The 20,999-nt window shown below is 55.0% G+C and overlaps 2 protein-coding genes across 2 annotated transcripts; both read left to right on the top strand.

Annotated features, from left to right (window-relative positions):
* Positions 1-4,913: 4,913 nt before the first annotated feature.
* GSTP1 (glutathione S-transferase pi 1) lies at positions 4,914-7,550 on the top strand. The gene is made up of 7 exons (XM_079788932.1): positions 4,914-4,997; positions 5,333-5,368; positions 5,583-5,689; positions 5,798-5,885; positions 6,192-6,295; positions 6,996-7,103; positions 7,287-7,550. Coding segments are annotated over exons 1-7 (633 nt in total). The 5' UTR covers positions 4,914-4,996; the 3' UTR covers positions 7,476-7,550.
* Positions 7,551-15,565: 8,015 nt separating this feature from the next.
* Positions 15,566-20,990, top strand: NDUFV1 (NADH:ubiquinone oxidoreductase core subunit V1). Its single transcript, XM_079787671.1, has 10 exons — positions 15,566-15,725; positions 16,716-16,798; positions 16,872-17,042; positions 17,990-18,173; positions 18,949-19,138; positions 19,519-19,731; positions 19,897-20,063; positions 20,345-20,426; positions 20,576-20,721; positions 20,826-20,990. The coding sequence occupies exons 1-10, from the start codon at positions 15,654-15,656 to the stop codon at positions 20,910-20,912; spliced, it is 1,395 nt and encodes a 464-aa protein (XP_079643797.1). The 5' UTR covers positions 15,566-15,653; the 3' UTR covers positions 20,913-20,990.
* The last annotated feature ends 9 nt before the right edge of the window (positions 20,991-20,999 follow it).

Genomic DNA, 20,999 nt, shown 5'->3' on the forward strand with positions numbered 1-20,999 from the left:
TTCCCAGAACTGCACCGGAAAGTGTATCGATGTCACTCTCCACCCCACCGAGAATAAAGGAGAAGCAGCAGGGATAACACGGCCATGCAGAAACGCCTTTGGTAAGATTTGTTACTTATTTCCGATACAAATTCTTACTCAACTAGGAACAGAAGGGAACATGTTGAACTTGATGCCAAAAATCTACACCAAATGTTACCCACAATGCCCCGGGGTCTCCAGCCCACACACCCTCACCAAGGTCACAGCAGCCTGAGCCATGGAAGATGGGGTGTGAGTACAGGCACCCCCTTTCTTCATTCATGCCCACAATGTCCCTTTAAGATCAGCTACTGCCATTTAATATAATTCTGGAGGTCCTGATCAAAATGATTTAAAAAAAAAAGAAATAAAAGATGTGAGGGTTGAAAGAAAATTCTCATTACTGCAGGTGGTTGATCATATACCTAAAAGGACCGCTGGAATCAAACCAGCTCGCTATTGGAATCCATGAGATTTCAGCAACATTGCCGGATATAAACCCACAAAACCCACGTATTCCTAGTATTTCTCTACATCTCAGGTACTAATGCCCAACTAAAAAAAATAACATAGTATTCACGGCAACTAGATACAATGTACCTAGACTATATAAGATTATGCAAAACTTCTTGGTAGAAAACTTTAATAAAGGATATACAGGAGATTCTGAATAGGGACATTGATCATAATGAAGGGTAGGATGACAAAGTTATAAAGATGTGAGTTCTCTCCAAATTCACCTGTAAATGTAATGCAGTCTTAGTCAAAGAAGAAGAGGAGGCGGGAGGGGAAGGAGAAAGCTGTGTTTTTTCCTTACCAGCTTTATAAGACCATGGTAATAATAATAATAATAATAAAATGTGGTACTGGCTCAGGGACAGACACATAGACAATGGCAGAGACAGAGAACTGACAGGCAGACCCAGCATCTACAGGGGTTTAACTTATGATAAATCCGATGATCCAGTGGATGATGGGGGTTGGGGGGGTGGATTCCTATGGAACAGCACAGGCAAGGTGGCCCTTAGATGGATTCATTAATGAGAAAGTAACTCAACAGAGTTAACAGAAGACCACACAGGAGAATATGCTGTGATCCAGGGCAGTAATAAAAGACTCCCCCCCCCCCCCAAATTATAAGAGAAAGTTAGTTACAGAGGTAGTAGAAGTGACCAGCTGGGCTAGGTGGGTTCAGGAAAGAAGTTACAGAAGCAGCTGAAACCAGTTTGGCTCAGTGGATAGAGTGTCGGCCTGCGGACTGAAAGGGCACGTACCTTGGTTGTGAGCACATCCCCAGTAGGAGGTGTGCAGGAGGCAGCTGATCGATGTTTCTCTCTCATCAATGTTTCTAGCTCTCTATCCCTCTCCCTTCCTCTCTGTAAAAAAACAATAAAACGAATTTTTTTTAAAAAGTTACAGAAGCAAAAGAAGGGCCCTTGGAGCTTAGGAGAGAGAAAGGCAAAGAGAAAAGCAAGGGTAATGCACGCCCGGGGGAAGGAGAGGCGGGAGGGAGAGGTACAGGAGGGAGGACACCAATTAAGCAAAATTTCAAAAGCACAAAACATAAGCACCCTCCCCCTCCCCAAACCTGATGAATTTGATGACACTGAAGTGAAGGAAGTCTGTTCAATGAAAGAACCCTTGGACAGAGTTGACAGAATAGGAGAAGGCATGTGTGATGTCTAAAGCCAAGACATTAAGATCTAGAATAAATGAAGAACTCAGGCAGCAAATCAAATAGAAACTGGCCAGGGCACACAGGGGTGATCTGCAGAAGAGGGGAACAAAACCCAGGGAGCCCACCAAGAGATGGTGGAAATCCTCAGTAATGAGGACGAGCAGCTGACAACAAAGGCCGTCCCTTTACATGCCCTGGCCTGGGGCACATTCCAGGGCGCTCCTGCCACGTGGCGGGGTGGAGGGCGCAGGGAGGGATGGAGGGTTCATGGGGCTGCAGCGAACAGCTGGGCATGTGGCTCCACCAACCGGGGCAGCGTCTGGGAGGCCAAGCTGGCTCTGCTGATGCCAATCCAGTGTTCACACACCTGGGAGCATGCGAACGGTCTCCCCCAGGGAGTGGGACTAGGATGTGGGGGTACAGGGAACACAGACATGCAGAGTGGGGCAAAAGTAGGTTTACAGTGGTTCCTATGGAAAACAACACACGAATTCATAAACAATAACACAAGAATAAATTCTGTTTCACGTCCTCGCAACTATGAACCTGCTTTTGCCCCACCATGTGCATGCATGCATACAAGGCAGGCAGTAATGCTGCACCAGGAACTGAGGAACACACACACACACACACACACACACACACACACACACACACACCACTCTGTGACCCTGCTATGGTAGGAGAGAGAGACCAGACAAGTTAAAACAAGTCCGGAAACCTCTGTGGTCCACAGGGCCCAGGGATGGAGGTGAGGGTAAACAAAGGCTTCTGCACACCCCAGGGCAACCACGGATGCTGCGTTAGGCTCGGGGAGGTGGGAAGGGGACAGAGACCTGGGGCTGGGGCAGTGGTAGGAGGGTGGGGAGGAGAAGCATCGGCTACGGCCACGCCCACTTCAACAGCCCAGCCCCAGCCCCTGCCCACACAGGCAGACCCTGAGGTCTTCCTGTCCCTCAGGCCCTGGAGATGGGAAACCTCTGGGTTGCCTGCAAGATTCGTGTGTGTGTGTGTGTGTGTGTGTGTGTGTGTGTGTGTGTGTGAGAGAGAGAGCGGGGGGGAGAGAGGGGGGAGAGTTGTGTGAGTGTGTTGGAGATGGGGAGTGTCTGACAGGGCTATGGAGTTCGAGAATGTAGCAGAAAGGGAACCGTTCCCACTGTTTCGGAGATAAACTGCAACTGTTTCTTTGCTTTTCTCTTTGTTCTTTTGTAGCTCATTGAATACCAGCCAGGCAGGACTGGCGAAGGCAAATTTCAGGTTGCTTTTAGCATAAGTAAAATGAGCAAATTGGGCTCTTTTGGGAGAAAAATAAGAAAAGGGTTTTGCATGTGAAGGGATAAGGAGGGTGCTGGCAGGACCCGAGGGAAGAAGGCCACCAGGCGTGGGGAGGAGCAGAGACCCTAAGCCCAGGCCCTGGGCTGCACCCTGGAGCATGTGTAAGGCCCAGGACACTGTGCTGATGGCCACTGGCCCAGCCCTCCGTGGGCAGGACTGTCTGCCCCAGAACGGCGCCTCCCTTGCCTCAGGCTGGGCCAGTCCGGAGGGTGCCACCCCTGCTCGTACCTGCCTAGGCACTGTAAGGAAACGCTCACTTCATTGTCCACGTATGAAGTTACCTTGTATATCATATTGATGGTGTTTCCAAGCTTCTTATGGCTCCCGAAGAACCACTGCTCTGGGCAGGAAGGGGCTCGAAGGTGAAGAGAGCACTGGCCCTGAGGCAGGAATCTGGTTCTGACTTGACCCCATCTCTTTGGTAAGCTCCTGACTGCGTTTCCTTTCTGCCTCCTGGGGACCCCCAGTCAACCAGTCCCTCGTCGCCCAGGGAACACAGTGTGCCCTCAGCGGCTGCCTCTCCTCCTGGGTCCCCATCTCAGGGGAGGAAGCCTGCCTCCCCAGCAATCGCCAAGTCTGGAAACTTCCACGCCGACGCCCAGGCCAGCCCCACCGGGGGCCTCGGCTGCAGCCTCAGCACCCCTTGCCAGCTCTGTGGGAAGGGTCGTTATGAAACGCTGCCATCAGAGGGTCCCAGAGTGGAGTGTGAACTTCTGGAAAGGGGCTCCCAGGCAGACAGAATCCTGGAACCCTCTGCATCGCCCTCAGTCCCGATGACATCGAGGGGCACAGCTGGGTTTGGTGCCAGAAACACCTACACTCCTTACTGTTACTGTGGAAAGGGAGGGTTCAGTGTCCCGTTATCCAGGTCGGTTTAAAACCACATTGTTCTCCTTGTGACTATTTTTATAGTGACCTCTACTTTAAACAATTTTTAAAATCTGCCCTAACCGGTTTGGCTCAGCGGAAAGAGCGTCGGCCTGCAGACTGAAGGGTCCCAGGTTTGATTCTGGTCAAGGGCATGTACCTTGGTTGCGGGCACATCCCCAGTGGGGGGTGTGCAGGAGGCAGCTGATCGATGTTTCTCTCTCATCGATGTTTCTAACTATCCCTCTCCCCTCCTCTCTGTAAAAAATCAATAAAATGTAAATAAATAAATAAATTTTTTAAATCTATTTTTGAATTGATTTCAGAGAGGAAGGGAGAGTGAGAGAGAGAGAGACATCAATGATGAGAGAGAATCATGGATCCGCTGCCTCCTGACGCCTGTACTGGGGACCGAGCCCCAAACCCAGACATGTGCCCTCTCCAGGAATCGAACCGAGACCTCCTCATTCACAGGTTGACGCTCAACCACTGAGCCACACCAGCTGGGCCCGTGATCTCTACCTTTAACCAGCGGAGCCTGTTTCCACTTAGGGATGAAACAGGGTCTTTTTCCGATAGGCTGAGTTCAGTGAGGTGATTTAGGGGAAAATGGTGGCATCCAAATGGCTGGTTCGTATGAAAAACCCAGCCTGGAGTGTGCGTGCACGCGAGTTTGTGTGCAGGGCACGTGGCCCTGTCCTTTGTGCAGCGTCTTTTGTCTGTGGGCACAAATGCAAGAGTTTGTGTCTCTTGAATCTGCGACCCAAGCGGAGGAGGAGGCCGGCCAGGGCAAAGCCAAAGCCTGGAGAAGGTTCTGGAAACCCTGACCCCGGTTCTCACCAGCTCCCCCCGGCAAACCCTCCGCGGGCCCGGCGGGCTGGGCGGAGCTCCGCTGCGGGGAGTGCGGGGCGGGGGGCGCGGGCCGGTCCGGGCTGGGCAGGGGGCGGGGCCGGCGCGTGACTCAGCACCGGGGGCGGGAGGTGGGACACGGGGGGCGGGACGGGGCGGGGCGGGACGGGGCGGGACCACCTCTGTCGGCTCCAGGCCGCGGCCTCCCGGGCACTTTTGCCGCCGCCGCCGCTCCGCACGGTCGCCAGTGAGTACGCGCCGTGGCTCCGAGGGGCTCGGGGCGGGCGGGCCCCCAAGGCTGGCAGCGCGCCCCGCTCGCGGCCGGGACCCCCCTGCAAAGCCCTGCCCCGCCCCCGCCCCCCGCCCCCGCCCCCCGCCGCGAGGGGCATCCAGGGCACCAGCGCGGGGTTGGGGTGCTCAGGGGCCCGGCGTCCCCGGCGCAGAGACCGGCCCCTAGGAGGCCCGGAGCCCCCGGAGCCCGGGATGGGACCCCGGGATGGGACCCCGGGGAGGGCGGGTGGGCGCACTGCCCCTCAGGACCCCCCCCCCCCAGGGCGCTAACAAACTTCTCTGTCCCCCCAGTGGCGCCCTACACCATCGTCTACTTCCCTGTTCGAGGTAGGCCTGTGCCCGGAGGGGGAGGGGCAGCTGTGGCCTCTCACCCACGGCGGGGGGGGGGGGGGACCCCGCTGCTGGCCCGCGCCTTCGTGCCCGTGTCTCTGAGCTCCTCGTGTCCGACCGCCTGTGGCCTGTGCCCTCCCCGGTGAGCAGGCCCCGCCCCACGGCCCTGCGGGTTGGGGTCTCCGCCCCACGACCCGTCTCCGCTCCGCAGGGCGCTGCGAGGCCACGCGCATGCTGCTGGCTGACCAGGGCCAGAGCTGGAAGGAGGAGGTGGTGACCAGGGAGACCTGGCTGCAGGGCTCCCTCAAGGCCTCCTGTGTGAGTGCTGCCTGCGGGGGGTCAGGGGCGGGGCCTCGGGGGTGGACGGAGGGGGGGGTGAGGGGGGCAGGCAGGCTGAGCACCTCTGACAGAGCTGTGGCACCCCAGCTGTACGGGCAGCTCCCCAAGTTCCAGGACGGAGACCTGACCCTGTACCAGTCCAATGCCATCCTGCGACACCTGGGCCGCTCCCTGGGTGAGTCCTGAGGGTGCACTGGCCCAGTCCAGGCCGGGGGGCAGGGGTGGGGGGGTGGGGGTGCACCAGGCGCGGGCAGGTTAGATGGCTTGCCTGAGGTCAAGCCCAGGTCGCCTGCAGCCCTTGCCCCATGCCAGGCGCCTCCCACCCAGTTCTGAGCACCTCCTGTGGGTCAGGACTGCTCCTTCCTTCCCTCCCCGTCCTCCTCCCTCCTGCCTCGCTGGGGCCCCCAGGCAGCCACATGGCCTGTCTGTGGGTCAGTCCTGTGTCAGCTGACCATCATGCTGTGGGCGCTCCCTTCCCCAGGGCTCTACGGGCAGGACCAGCGCGAGGCGGCCCTGGTGGACGTGGTGAATGACGGCGTGGAGGACCTGCGCTGCAAATACGCCAGCCTCATCTACACCAACTACGTGAGCACGGGGTGGGCCGGACCGCAAAGACGGGGCTTCCTGAACTCGCATCCCACCCACACCCCTCAAGCGGCTCTGGCCGAGACCTCCCTAGGTCTGGGGGCCGGGGCGGGGTGCGGCCATGTGCTGGGGGCCAGTGACCAGCAATAGCAGAACAGGGCAAGGACAGGAGACATTGAGCCAGGGGTGGGTCCTGACCGCCTGGGCTGCGGGTGGTCCGGAGGGCTTCCTGGAGCAGGTGCGGGAGGAGGAGGAGCTACCGCTCCCGGGTACCATACTTTCAGGTACACAGGTATGCAGACACAGCACATGCAGGGACCCACGACCAGTTTAACAGAGGCCGGGCGCCGTGGCTGTGCGTGAGAGAGGGGTGGGAGGCCCAGGGCCTGAAGGTCTGAACCCCCGGGCTTGCACCCGCTCCTGCTGGCAGTAGGGAGCCATCGAGGAGTCTAAGCAGGGTGGTGTCCAAATGTGAGGTCTAGAAGGGTCCTCCAGGGCTTCCTTGGGGATCTGCTGAGAGGTCACAGGGAGAGGAGGAGGAACTGGCTGCTGCAGTGGACAGGACGTGTCATAGCCTGGGGTGGGAGTCAGCCGAGGAGCATGGGGCTCTGAGGGTGGTGACTCACAGACGGGGCCAACAGAAGGGGGGCGAGCGGCAGTGTGAGGGTCAGGAGGGTGACCAGGGCCGTCTTTCCGGCAGGAGGCGGGCAAGGAGGACTATGTGAAGGAGCTGCCGGGCCGCCTGAAGCCTTTTGAGACCCTGCTCTCCCAGAACCAGGGGGGCCAGGCCTTCATCGTGGGCAACCAGGTGAGCGACTGTCCCTGTCGCGCCCCTCCCGTGCCACCCTCACGTACCGATGGGAAAAGGTGCAGAGGGTATGTGAGCCGTTCATTGCTGGACAGACCTAGGGACCGGCTCAGGCCCTGGGCCCCCGCCTCCCCTCACCCTGTGGTCTGCTCCCGCCTCCTGATCCCTGCCCCTTCCCTGCAGATCTCCTTCGCCGACTACAACCTGCTGGACTTGCTGCTGATTCACCAGGTCCTGGCCCCTGGCTGCCTGGACTCCCTCCCGCTGCTCTCGGCCTATGTGTCTCGCCTCAGCGCCCGGCCCAAGCTCAAGGCCTTCCTGGCCTCCCCGGAGCACGTGAACCGCCCCATCAATGGCAATGGGAAACAGTGAGGCCTGGGCACCCTCCACAGGAGGCGGGGGCTGCCTGCCGGCCTCCCCCTTCCCTGGACCAATAAAATTTCCAAGAGAAAAGTGGTGCCGTGGGCATTGAGTTTCCTGGGGAAAGGGCTGTGGGATCCTTACTTGTCAGACGCTGGAGGTGGCCCGGCTAGGATACTTGAAATCCTAAAACACAATCAGTGTCTACTGGGAGCTTGCAATGCAGTCTGTGTTTGCTGAACTCTGGAAGAGAGGGGAAAAAAAAAAAAAAAGAAAGATACAGGAAGAGAAATAACTGAGATCCCTACCCTGGAGGTCCCAGTCTCGAGAGAAAAGGCTCACTATGTCAGCAGGCTTTCTAGCCCCAGCAGGCAGCTTGCCAGGGGACTTTAGTCCTGGACAGCGGGAGCTGAGGGGTCCCTCCAGGGGACACAGCTCAGAGCAGCCCGGGCTGGTTGGTGGGAGGGTTAGTCACTCTTCTGCAGGTGGGGCTCTCCTGGCCTCCTCGGACATTGCGGGCACAGGGGCAACACAAAGATCAGGTGCCTCTCCCGCCGCCGCCTCTCCACCAGGTTGCTAAAGGATGGAGCCTGAGAAGGAGATCAACCAGCCTGGGGAGCTGGGGGTGGGGAGGGGGCGCGCGTGTCCACAGCGGAGAGAGTCCAGGCAAAGGGGAGGCACTGCGGTGTGAGCAGGTCAGGGCTTCCAGGGATGGCTGGAGGAGGAGCCCTGCCCAGCCTGAGAGTCACCTGCCCAAAAGGGGGGCTCACAGGGGAGGCCCTCAGGAAGTAACCTCTCACTTCTGAGAGGCCTCAGGCTGCAGCGTTGGGTCAGCAAAGGGAGGCCTGCACCCATCCCACATCCCGGAGGCCCCCCTTGGGGCCATGCGTGTCAGAGTAATCACGGCTGGGGCATTGGGGAATGCTTGGCCACCGCTGGGGAGCCCCGGGAACGCGGAGCGGTGCCAGGCACTCCCTGGGCATCGCCCAGGAGGCTGAGGACATAGGTTAGAAGCTGGAACAGGCATTGCCTCGGGGAGGACTTTGGATTTAAGATGTGTGGATCCAAACTGAAAAGGCAGGTATCCTTGAACCGCCTACAGCCACGCCTGCAAATAACAGCCGTAGCTGCTAATACTGAGCGCTGGCTCCCTGCAGGCATGATGCGACAGGCTGTAGTACAGGCATGTCACACTCAAAGGCTAACACGGGCCAGATAAACACGGTTTAAGTGTATGTGGGCGCAGAGAAACAAAAGCTTCAATTTGCATCGAAACAGGTTTATTTCAATAGAGACATGCTGAATACAAAGGGCTGAAATAAATGAGTCATTAACATAAAATAATAGAACATTTTAACAAAAAATTAATATTTTTCTTGAACATTAACTTACCAGACACTGAATAACTGCACAAATTAATAAGCGTCACGCAAATAAACCTATTTTTCTTGTTCTCCGAAAACGAAATATTTCCTGTTGCGCACACCAAACAAGTCAGTACAAGACTAACGACGTGGCAATCGGCTGCTAAAATATTCGCTGCTAGTATTAGTGGAGAGGAAAGGGAAATGAATGCAACATGATTATAGTAATCAGTCATTAGCGAAGGTTGTAGTTCGTTATTAATAACTATGTATAGCCCTAGTCCATTTGGCTCAGTGGATAGAGCGTCGGCCTGCAGACTGAAGGGTCCCAGGTTCGATTCTAGTCACAGGCACACGCCCAGGCTGTGGGCTCAATCCCCAGTGGGGGGCGTGCAGGAGGCAGCCAGTCAATGATTTTCTCTCATCATTGATGTTTCTATCTCTATCTCCCTCTCCCTTCCTCTCTGAAATCAATAAAAAAATATATATTATTAAAAAATAATTATGTGTAACAGGATATTGTAAAAATTAAGTTACAACATTTTAAAAATGATTTTAAAAATGATTTTAATATATTTTTATTGATTTCAGAGAAAGGAAGGGAGAAAGGTAAAAATATCAACAATGAGAGAATCACTGTTCGGCTGCTTCCCGCACGCCCCCCCACTGAGATTGAGCCCACAACCTGGCATGTGCCCTTGACTGGAACCGAACCTGGGACCCTTCAGTCTGCAGGCCAATGCTCTATCCACTGAGCCAAACCAGCCAGGGCAAGTTACAACATTTTTATTAAAACATTTCTTACATACTGTTATATTGGCTGGGCCGCAAAAATATTCATTGTGGGCCGCATGGGTTCTCAGGCCTCGAGTTTGACATACTTGCTGTAGTATGTTACCTTCCTTAATCCTCACCACCCTTGAGTAGACACTCTTATCCCTGTTTGTGGAGGAGGAAACTGAGTCACGGAAAGTTTAAGTAACTTGCTGATGGTGTGAATTGAGGCACAAAAAAGATTATTTATCGTACCATTGTGGTCACGTGTATTGAAACAGCATCGATGTCCAGCAGGAGACTGGCTAAGTGCAGTAGGTGAAGAGCAAGGGCCTGGACAGGCTCTTAGGGAGCAGTGGGCAGAGTGGGGCCGCCTGCGTGCCAGGGGGAGGGCCCACATGCTCCCCCAGCCTGGCCTCCGGGTGGCCCACACCCCAGGCGGGAGAGGCAGAAACGGACTGCGGGGGACCCCGGGGACACTGCGCCCACTAAAGCTGCCCTGCAGTTTACAACTTCACATTCACCCAGAACTTCCACCAACTCCCCTCACTCCTCACACGACAAATACCAATGGACAACACACAACGGTCCGACATTGGAGAGAAATCTCACATAAAAGAGAGCGAGATCATAAACAGGAAAATAAAAGGAACTCGGGGGAGATAGAGACCGTGCAGGCTGCATGAGAAACTTCAAATAAACTTTAATCATTACCTTCGGGGAGATAACAAAAGACACCTCATCCGGAAGACAGGAAAAGGGCGCTAGCTTAAAGGAACGCTCGGGAAACGGGAGCTTGGAACTTCAAAGTATGATAACAGTGGAAATGAACAATCTTGAAGATGAGGTTGAAAAATCCACATGAAAAACAGAACAGAAAGATAAAAGCATGGAGAGATAAGAAAAATAGAGATTATTCGAGGAGGTCCAGAGATGGGGGGGGGGGGGGAGGGGGAGAAATAGGGAGCAGGTGATCAAATGAACAACACAACGCAACCTCCCGACTGGGGAAGATGAGCTTTCGGCTGAACGGCACAATGACAGCCAAGCATATTGGAAGGAAAAAAAAAAGACCAAAGACTGACACAAAAGCCGATGGTGAAACTGCAGAGCCCCAGAAAGAAAGCGAAGACCCTGCAACCTTCCAGAGAGAGGGAAACAGGTCTCACCACGAGGGGTAAGGAACTTGGAATCGCATCAGAGTTCTCGTGGGGATTCTGAAACCTGCCCACAAACACTGCACGGCCTCCCCCGGAAGCTGGGCGGGACCTGGGAGGGGCAGGCTCCTCTTATGCCCCCTTGTGCCCACAGGCAGGGGGCTCTGTGCCCATGTCTACCACATGCAGCGGCAGAGTCGTGCGTATACCAGAACTTGGTATGTGACGGTCATGGCATCATGGACAAGTGCTTTAGTGTTAAGTAAAACTGATTCACCATAGGGAGAGCAATCGCTGGGTCCTTACCTCATGCCATATACAACAACAAACGCCAGGTAGACGAGTAGTTCTCAGCTGGGGGTGCAATCCCAGATTACACTGGGCAATGTCTGAGATATTGTTGTTGTCACAACTTGTGGGGTGCTGCTGGCACTTAGGAATCCTGCCGGACACCCTACAGTGCACAGGACAGCCGTCCAACAAGGAATGACACAGCCCCAAATGTCCACAGTGCAAGACCGAGAAACCCTGCAACAGGGTGCACGTACACGTGACAGAGAGAAATAAAATACTACCGGAAAAAATGTGAGGGGTTTCTGTAGGGCCTTGGGTTGGGGATGAAGTTCTTAAACGAGGTCCCCAAGTGAATACATTTTACTACTTACCCAAACTGAGGATTTCTCTTGTACAGTGATGGTTATTGCCTATCAGAGGATCAGATAGATGGTAAACACAAAATAAATATTTGCAACCACCTGTCATTTTTAATGTTGGAGTTGGCATTCCCACTAATCTTTCAGAATCCTCTCAAAGTCACGAATACCACAAAAAAACCCCCACAAAAAAACACACACACACCCACTCCGTCTCTCATGAAGGTGGGAGACATGGACTTCTATGCACCCTCCTCTCCCAACATACACATTTATAAAGCGAAAGCAGGTGGGAGGTCAAAGATTTTGGCAACTAGAAACAACAGATTTAAAACTCTACAATAGGAAACAAGAGAAGGCGCCTTCCTTTCGATGGCTCTTGGGACATTTTCTGTCATAACCATCTATTATGCCTCAGAAAGTTTCAGAACTTCCCAGAGGGAGAGAGAAATAATCCAGACAACAGTCTCTCATTATAAGACCATAAAACAAACAAACAAACAAAAAATAGAACCAGGAAGCAAAAGACCCTGATGTCCATAGCTTTACTACAAAGTTATAATAGTTACATTTGTAAATCTGTTTTAAAACGACTCATTTCTACCCGTTTGGGATTAGTCAAGGGGCTGTGAGCTCTTTCTGTGTCTATTATCCCAAATAGCCATCAAGGGCTACATGGGATGAAAAAGAACAGACTGAAGCTTTTGTGGCAAAGAACCAACGTGGGGGACATTCCAGAGACCTGGACCTGCTCTGCTGAACGTGGTTTGCTGCCAGGAGGTGCCGGGCTGGGTGGGCCGAGGGGACTGGACTGGTGCCCGGGACCTCTGCCCAACTGTGTGACCTCACAGGTTCCCCCTGGTGGAGAGTGCAGGTAGTGCCGAGAGTTCAGGACAGTGTGAGCCAAGGAGGGACCCTGAGGCTCTGGCCGGCTAACAGGGAGGGTCTCAGGGCAGTGCTAGGTCTGCAGAGCGTGTGAGGGCGCCCTCCGCTGGAGAGCAGGGGGACATCTGGCCGGGTTCATCGTGGCATTGCTTCCCCAGAGGCGCTCACCTCGTTCCCCTGTGCACCCCACCGGTCACGACTGATCGACTCCACGTTCTCAAAAGTGTAAATTAATGGGAAAAAAGATTTCCAGTTCAAGATAGCAGAGTACAACCTGAAGTCCATCCTGTCCTTCTCAAACACATCAAATTCAGAGAAGAAAAAGCAATGAACTGACACATAGAAAAGAAAAAGGCAATTCTGTGTGGACTTGAAATAGGCCTCTCTCTGAAGGAAAGAAATAGGGAAAACTGTAGCCCGTGACTTAGCCAGGAGGCAGGAACACAGCCTGGGTGAATGCACAGGGCTTGGGCCAGGCCTTCAGTCTGGGCCCAGCTCTGGAGAGCAAAGCTGAGAGCCCCCTGTGACAGGCCAGCCTCCACCAGCAGTATGAAGTGGGGGGGGGGGGGCGGGGGCGGGGGGGGGGGGGGGAGAGAACCAAAGATGCCCTCCTTGTCATGTCACAAATGGAGTCAACTCAGAAGATCGGAGTGCAGAATTTGGGAGGGAAGGAAGGCCAGACATATTAATTAGCTTTTTTTTTTCCTGGGGGGGGGGGGGGGAAGAAACTTAGTTATGACTGTTAGAAATGTAAGGAAAACCACTAAAAATAGAAATAAAATGTATGGGTGTTCAAAATTGGCTCAAGGAAATAAATAACCACAAAAGAAATGGAAACGGTGATCAGATCACCCCTAAGCAGAGGCCACAGCTCCAGGTGGCCTTACATGAGTTCTAGTCTCACTTCAGGAAATGATCATTCTTACGCTCAGCAAACTCCTGTGATGTTCAGGAAAAAGGTGGAAAGTGGCCCACCTCACATAGGAGAGCTCACTGCTGTCACCACTACTCAACCGTCGTCTGAAGTTCTTAGTTGGTGCAAGAAGGTAAGAAAAAGAAACTAGAAAAGAAACCTGATCTTGGCCAGGAAGAGACTCAACTCTCATTCTTCTCAACAATATGATCATCAGCATGGAAAATAGAAAAGCTTGAATGGACACACTTTTATAACAGGGGAGTCCGTTAAGGGATCCAGATACAGACTCAATAGAGGCAAATCAACAGTTGTCTACTCACAATCAATTGCCAATTAGAAAATGTTATTAGGCCCTAACCAGTTTGGCTCAGTGGATAGAGCGTCGGCCTTCGGACTGGAAGGTCCCAGGTTCAATTCCAGTCAAGGGCATGTGCCTTGGTTGCAGGCACGTCCCCAGTAGGGGGTGTGCAGGAGGCAGCTGATCGATGTTTCTCTCTCATCAATGTTTCTAACTCTCTATCCCTCTCCCTTCCTCTCTGTAAAAAAAAAATCAATAAAATATATTTTTAAAAAAGAAAATGTTATCAAAACAGATATCACAAAAGCATAGAAATGCAAAACATCACACAAAATTCCTGTATTAAAAAATGTGCAGATTTTTTTAAAAAAGAAAACATCCTAAATGTTTAGTGAAGGACCTAAAAGATCTGAAAAAATGAATGACATCCCATTCCTAGGTAGGAAGACTTAATATTGCACAGATTGGATCTTCTCTAAATTAAACTGCAGGCCAGTGTATATAGCCCAGCATTCTTTGGGCATTTGCTGTGTGTCAGGCACTGCTCACTCACGGTTCCCATCCTTCATTTCCCACTAGAGGAAACTGAGGCACAGTTCCAGGGTGCAAAGAAGGGATTGGAGGGGCCCAGATGGGAGGCTGGGTGACTTCCAGGGGCCATGGCCATGGGGCAGGGCCTGCAGGCACAGGTACGGGGAGTGTTCAGAAGGCAGAGTTGGCAGGATGCAGTGAATCTGGGGAGATCTTGACACCTCCCCCATTGTGGCCTGGAGGCTGGTGGGGGAGGCAGATGATGACATAGGATGGGACAGGTGCAGAGGGAGAGGTGAGAGCCAGGACCTGGGACTCCTCGGAGAAGGGCTTCCTGGGAGGTGACATGAAGTGGAGCCTGGCAAGCAGGTGGGTGGGGTTGGAGTGGGGGATGTAGGGTCAGGAGACCTCAAGCCACGTTCTGGCAGATGCTGTGCTGGGTCGGCCACTCAGTGTTGCTGATACTCTATCCTCTTCTGAAAACAGGGGCTCTTCATTCCTACACCCTAGATTGTAGGAGGATTAACGAGATAACACATGGCAAGTGCTTGGCACACAGCCTGGCGCTGGATGAATGGGAGACCCTGCCCCTCATGCTCCATTTCCCATCATCCCATGTCCAGCCATCTCCTGTCCCAGGCTGCCTTCTCCCCAGGGCCTTGTGTTCCCTTGACCCAATTAGAGAGGAATAAGGAAGGAATCCATCCTCTGGCTCCACCCTGACGCATCTGCTCCCACCCCAGAGGGAGGCATTCGTGAGCTCAAGTCTGAACTCCGGATTAGCTGTGTAATCCCCAGATCTGTCTGGGCAATCTCTTTCCCCAGCCAGGAGAGGGGCCGTGGCTGGGAGCCAGGACTGCTGGGCTCTGGGCCTGTTACTGCCTTGCCCATCTGTAAGACATTAGACAAGTTGCCATTGTTTCGGCGCCTCTTTTGGAAATACCACAGACATCCCACGACTGTCACGTGTGTGTCAATTGTTCTGTAGGTTTGTGGTGCGCGGGGCACTCTGGGAAGAAAGGCCTGGATCTGACTCCAATTTAACACTCTAAGTGGATGCCCATGGACAAGGCATGAAGCCTCCATGGGCCACAATTCTTTTCATGTATAAAATGAAATTAACATAGTCATGAGGGTCAGGCCGTTTTCTCCTCCCCCCAAGCACTTGTGCATACAGGAGCTGCACACCGAATGCTGAACCTATAGAACGTGGAAAACACCAGAAACTGGCAGGAGGCGACGTGCAAGGTTTGTTTACTTGAGGTTTGGAAGGCTGGGTCCGGAAGCAAACGCTCAGAAAGTGGGCCAGTGGTTGTCCCAGACAATGCAAGACAGCCATTACACTGGGCTCAGTGCTTACCAGCCCGGCGGTAGAAGAAAGGCAGGTCGGACTACATCTCCCAGCAGCCCCAGCGTTATCAGGCCACTTCCGGCCTCTCCTAGAGGCGGGGCGAAGGGCGGGGTGGGAGAGGCGCAGGGATGCCTGGGCGCGCCGCCGGCGCCGGGGCGCGTGACGCGCTTCCTGTGCGCCGCCTAGCGTTTGGGTCGCGCCGGTTCCTCGGCCTCAGAGCAGTGAAGGTGACAGCGGGAGGTGACTGTGCTGGCCCCCGCGATGCTGGCGGCACGGCGACTGCTCGGCGGGTCGCTCCCCGCGCGGGTGTCTGTGCGATTCAGCGGCGACACGGTGAGGCCCGGCCTGGCTCGGACCAGGGGTGTTCGCTGCCGTGTCTCCGCGCGCGCTGTCCCGTGGGTCTGTAGCGCCTCCTGGAGAGCCCTCCTCGTCTCCCCAGTCCGGCAGGAAGGTAGCCCCTCCGGCATGGGTGTAGAAGGGGAACGGGTCCCAACGGGAGGCTGACTCCCTCCCGCCTCCGGCTTCCCTTAGGGAAGTTTTGAAGGTGATGAAGCGTCCGTGCCTCATTCCTTCCTCGCCACAGCTTTGTGGGGCGTGAATGTGTCGTTGCTCCATTGTGCAGATGCAGAAAACTGGAGAGGGTTATGCACCGCCCTGTTCCCCGCTCAGCGCTCTGCTTCCTGTAGTGGCTTTTAGGGGATCGGATCTGGGAGCCAGTTCCCCAGCGCTCTCAGTTGGAGTGCTCGCCACTGGGTTCTGTAGAATTCCAGATCCCACCTCTTCTCGTCAGTTTCATCCCAAATGGGTCTCCCTCCACCCAGTCCTAGTGAGACATTTCTTTTCCATCAGTAAACACATTTTGCTTCCAACATTGTTAGTAACATAAGGCCCTGGCTTAACCAAGGTTTCGTCCAGCAAGACAGCCATTACATTGGGCTCAGGGCGGTAGTATGGTGCTGTGGGCTTTGGCCTCGGATAGACCTCAGCTCAAATTCTATCTGCTGCTTTTGGCTATATGCCCTTATGTAAGTTCATTTTGTTCTGAGCCTCAGTTTCCTCCTCTGTAAACTCATTCCTGTCTCAGGGTTATGAGGAAGAAACAAGGTTCTGGATGTAAAATACTTAGCCCAGTGCCTGCTGAACAGGACGTGGTTACTAGGGGTGGTGGTAGCTATGATGCTACCAGGGTTCTAAGGCTTAGGCTCCTCCCCTCTCCCCAGCGCAGCCCCGTCTAGTCAGGGGGACCTAAGAATCTGTAGCTTCTGGCCTGGCCCCTCACGACCCCAGAGCTCTGCTGGTCTTCCTGACCCTCTTTGTCCCCAGGCAGCGCCCAAGAAAACCTCCTTTGGCTCCCTGAAGGACGAAGACCGGATCTTCACCAACCTGTATGGACGCCATGACTGGAGGTGAGATGGTGCCCTGAGCCTGGTGGGTCGAAGGGCACGGCCTCCCCTTCACCACCTTCCCTACTCTGCCCAGGCTGAAAGGCGCCCAGAGTCGAGGTGACTGGTACAAGACAAAGGAGATCTTGCTGAAGGGGCCTGACTGGATCCTGGGCGAGGTCAAGGCCTCTGGCTTGCGGGGCCGTGGCGGCGCCGGCTTCCCCACTGGCCTCAAGTGGAGCTTCATGAACAAGCCCTCCGACGGCAGGTGTGTTCGGAGGCGGAGATGGGGTTGCAGGAGAAACCTGCGGTGCTTTGGCTTACGCAGGGCTTTGGGTTGTTGCCTTGGAGTGAATGAAGTGGAAAATGTCTCTGGAGCTTAAGTAGGTGGGACTCGGTTCTCGCTGGTGTTCCTCGGGGGAGACTTGAGGGTAGCAGAATCAGAACAAGATTTTTTTAAATCCTCACCTGAGGATGTGCTTACCGAGTTTAGAGAGAGAGGAAGGAAGGGAGAGCAACATCAATGTGAGAGAGAAACATCAACCAGTTGTCTCCCTTGCACACCCCTACGGGGGATCGAACCTGCTACATAGGTATGTGCCCTGACCGGGAATTGAACCCAAAACCTTTGGTGTACAAGACAGTGCTCCAATAAACTGAGCCACCTGCTCAGGGCAGCACACGATTTTGACTCAGGCAACTTAATTGATCAATTCCTAGCTCTGCCTTCTAATCATTAAGCTTGGGCAGTCTCTTGGCCTTTTTGAACCTCAGTGTTCGTTTCTTTAAATGGATATTATCTTTTGTGGGGATTAAAGAGATAATGTTTGTATAGCTTTTGGCCTGCTCATTGGTCAGCACATAGAAAGCAAATAATACACGTCAGCTACCTTACCTCCTTCTGGCCTCAGTGATATGGTGGAGGTTCAGAAAGCCCTTTGTGACCAAGAGCAGAATTTGGGCTCTTGGGAAAGCACAAAGAGAGACATTTGGACAGCAGAACCAAGACCTTTCCTGTCAAAGGTCAAAGGTGGGATAGACAGTGAGTTTCCTGTCATTGGTGGTGAGCAAGCAGAACCCTGGGAACATGTTGGGAGGGCAGAGAGGGATTGGCTGTCAGAGGAGACATCTTTGAGGCTTGGCTGGGAGAGTGGGGGTTGAAAGACCCTCCCTGGTGGCCCTGTAGCCTAACTGACCTGCTGGCCCCCTGTACAGGCCCAAGTATCTGGTGGTGAACGCGGATGAGGGGGAGCCGGGCACGTGCAAGGACCGGGAGATCATGCGTCACGACCCCCACAAGCTGGTGGAAGGCTGCCTAGTGGGGGGCCGGGCCATGGGTGCCCGTGCAGCCTACATCTACATCCGTGGGGAGTTCTACAACGAGGCCTCCAACCTGCAGGTGGGCTGGGGGAAGGACATCACAGAGGAGGTGGTGCTCCGTGTGTACTCACCGCCCACTTACCCGGCGTCGTCGTTCTTAGATTTTAGCGCCGATTTTAGCGCCTAATCTGTCCGGGTCCCACTGGGAGAGTGCTGGCCACTCCTGCGTGTGTCAGGATTGGGACGTGGCTCCCAAAGGCCTCCTTCTCTGGGCCGCCCAGTACACTCCAGAGTCTCAGCTTGGGAGGCTTTCCATGGCTCCATGACTTCTCGCGTGTGGGTGGGCTGGGGAACTCATAAGAGGGCTATTTCCTGCAGAAGGGTCAGTGGTCAAGGGGTGATTCTTAGCCTGGTGATGCCTGTGGTACAGGGCCCATGTAGTAGCATCATGTATAAAATGTATTGTTATTACGTACTTTAAAGTTAAACCTCTAGGTTCTTTCCTCTATTGCAGAAGCAGTACTTATTATGAAGATAGGAAACCACACACACATGAGAAAAATCTCACACAGATCCACTACCTAGAGAAAGCACTTGCTAAATTTTTCATTATTCTAAAATCTTTCTTTTAAAAATAGATGTAGTTGGAGAATTTTTAAGTTGTTACAATGGCATATACACTGTCCAAGTCCTCCCTCCCTCCCAGAGCGTCCTCCATTCCTGTCAAAAGGGGGCTTTTGCCCTGGATTTGGTGATGGGCCTGTTTTCTCCCCTCTCCTCTGCCCCCCGCACGCACACACAGTATCCCCAGGCCCTTGGGGACAGTGACCTCACCTCTCACCCTTGTCCCACAGGTGGCCATCCGAGAGGCCTACGAGGCTGGTCTGATTGGCAAGAACGCCTGTGGCTCCGGCTATGATTTTGACGTGTTCGTGGTGCGCGGGGCTGGGGCGTATATCTGTGGGGAGGAGACGGCGCTCATCGAGTCCATCGAGGGCAAGCAGGGCAAGCCCCGCCTGAAGCCGCCCTTCCCTGCAGACGTGGGTAAGATCCGGCCCAATCCTGGGCCTTGTCCTAGGTCCTGCGGAATCCGGGACCTGGGTTCGGGTCCCCACTGGTCTTTCTTAGGGAATTTCTGAGTTCCTTCTGCACTGGGGCCAGACACAGGGAGTAGGTGGTAACAACATAGAGGATCCACCATTGTCACCTCCTCAGCCCCCACGCCAGACTCCCAGGTCCCCTCCAGCCCCCCGGGAGCAAAGGGCAGGGTGGTGAACAAGGCAGTGCAGGACCTGCTGGGCTTTGGGGTCCGGTGGGGATGAGAATGATAAAGCAGTAGAAGGGGGCTCTCTGCCATGGGAGCAGGACCCTGGGACAGACCCATTGCCAGGAAACCCGCCCCGATTTGTCCCATTTCCTCACAGGAGTGTTCGGCTGCCCCACCACTGTGGCCAATGTGGAGACAGTGTCTGTGTCCCCCACCATCTGCCGCCGAGGGGGTGCCTGGTTCGCTAGCTTTGGCCGCGAGCGCAACTCGGGTACCAAGCTGTTCAACATTTCTGGCCACGTCAACCACCCATGCACCGTGGAGGAGGAGATGTCGGTGCCGTTGAAGGAACTGATTGAAAAGCACGCGGGTGAGGCCTGGGGCCTGGGGCAGGGCAGGGCATTCGTGGAGAGAGCCAGGGCTGGAAGGGCCTGGGGCTGGAGCGGGGGTTGACAGGCCCTGGGCTCAGGACTAGGCACGTTTGCTGGCCCCAGCCCTGACCACCCATCATTTTGGGGACTGACTGGTACCCCAGGGGGTGTCACGGGTGGCTGGGACAACCTCCTTGCTGTGATCCCCGGCGGCTCGTCCACCCCACTGATCCCCAAGTCCGTGTGTGAGACGGTGCTGATGGACTTCGACGCGCTGGTGCAGGCACAGACGGGTCTGGGCACGGCTGCGGTGATCGTCATGGACCGCTCGGTAAGGGCTGGCCCCCGCTTCCCACCCAGTCCCCACCTCCTGCCAGCCTGCTTGGTACCCCTCCCGTGGCTGCTCTGAGAACTCTTGCCAGCTCTTGCGTCCCAGACCCTGCAGCCCGAGATACAGATGGGCAAGGGGGCAGCACGGCTGCGCTGAGGCAGGGTGCCACGGAGAGTGGGCAGTGCAGGACGCCCAGAGAGGGTCGGGGAGTCAGAAGGGGCTGCTTCTGGGGACTGAGGCTCAGGCCTTGGGTCCCGGTTCACTGTCCTTTGTCTCTCCAGACGGACATTGTGAAAGCCATCGCCCGCCTCATTGAGTTCTACAAGCACGAGAGCTGTGGCCAGTGCACCCCGTGCCGCGAGGGTGAGCACCAGGCAGGGTGGGGCTTTCTCTGGCTCACCCTGGGCCTGGGTTGGGCAGAGGTCAAAGGTGGAGTGGGCTCTGGACCCTGAATAAACAGATGCTGCCGGCCTGCTCTGGCCTCTCTCAGTCTCTTCCTACTGTGGCTGCAGGCGTGGACTGGATGAACAAGGTGATGGCCCGCTTTGTGAGGGGGGACGCCCGGCCTGCCGAGATCGACTCCCTGTGGGAGATCAGCAAGCAGATAGAGGGCCACACCATCTGCGCCCTGGGCGACGGGGCCGCCTGGCCTGTGCAGGTACTCACTGCCCTGCTCTGTGGCACTAGTGTGGGGTTGCTGAGAGCCCAGGGCCTTGGGGATTTTTAGACCCTGGTTCACACAGTGCCCCCACCCCTTCCCAGGGCCTGATCCGACACTTCCGGCCGGAGCTCGAGGACCGGATGCAGCGGTTTGCCCAGCAGCACCAGGTCAGGCAAGCCGCCGCCTGAGCCTGCTGCCCTGGGCTGGTGTCCATCATCCAGACGGCGGGACAATAAAGCGAGTGCTGCCCGCTATCCTGTTGCAGCTTCTCTGTG

This window comes from Cnephaeus nilssonii (genome assembly GCF_951640355.1).
Source record: "Cnephaeus nilssonii genome assembly, chromosome: 13".
NCBI classification, from domain to species: domain Eukaryota; kingdom Metazoa; phylum Chordata; class Mammalia; order Chiroptera; family Vespertilionidae; genus Cnephaeus; species Cnephaeus nilssonii.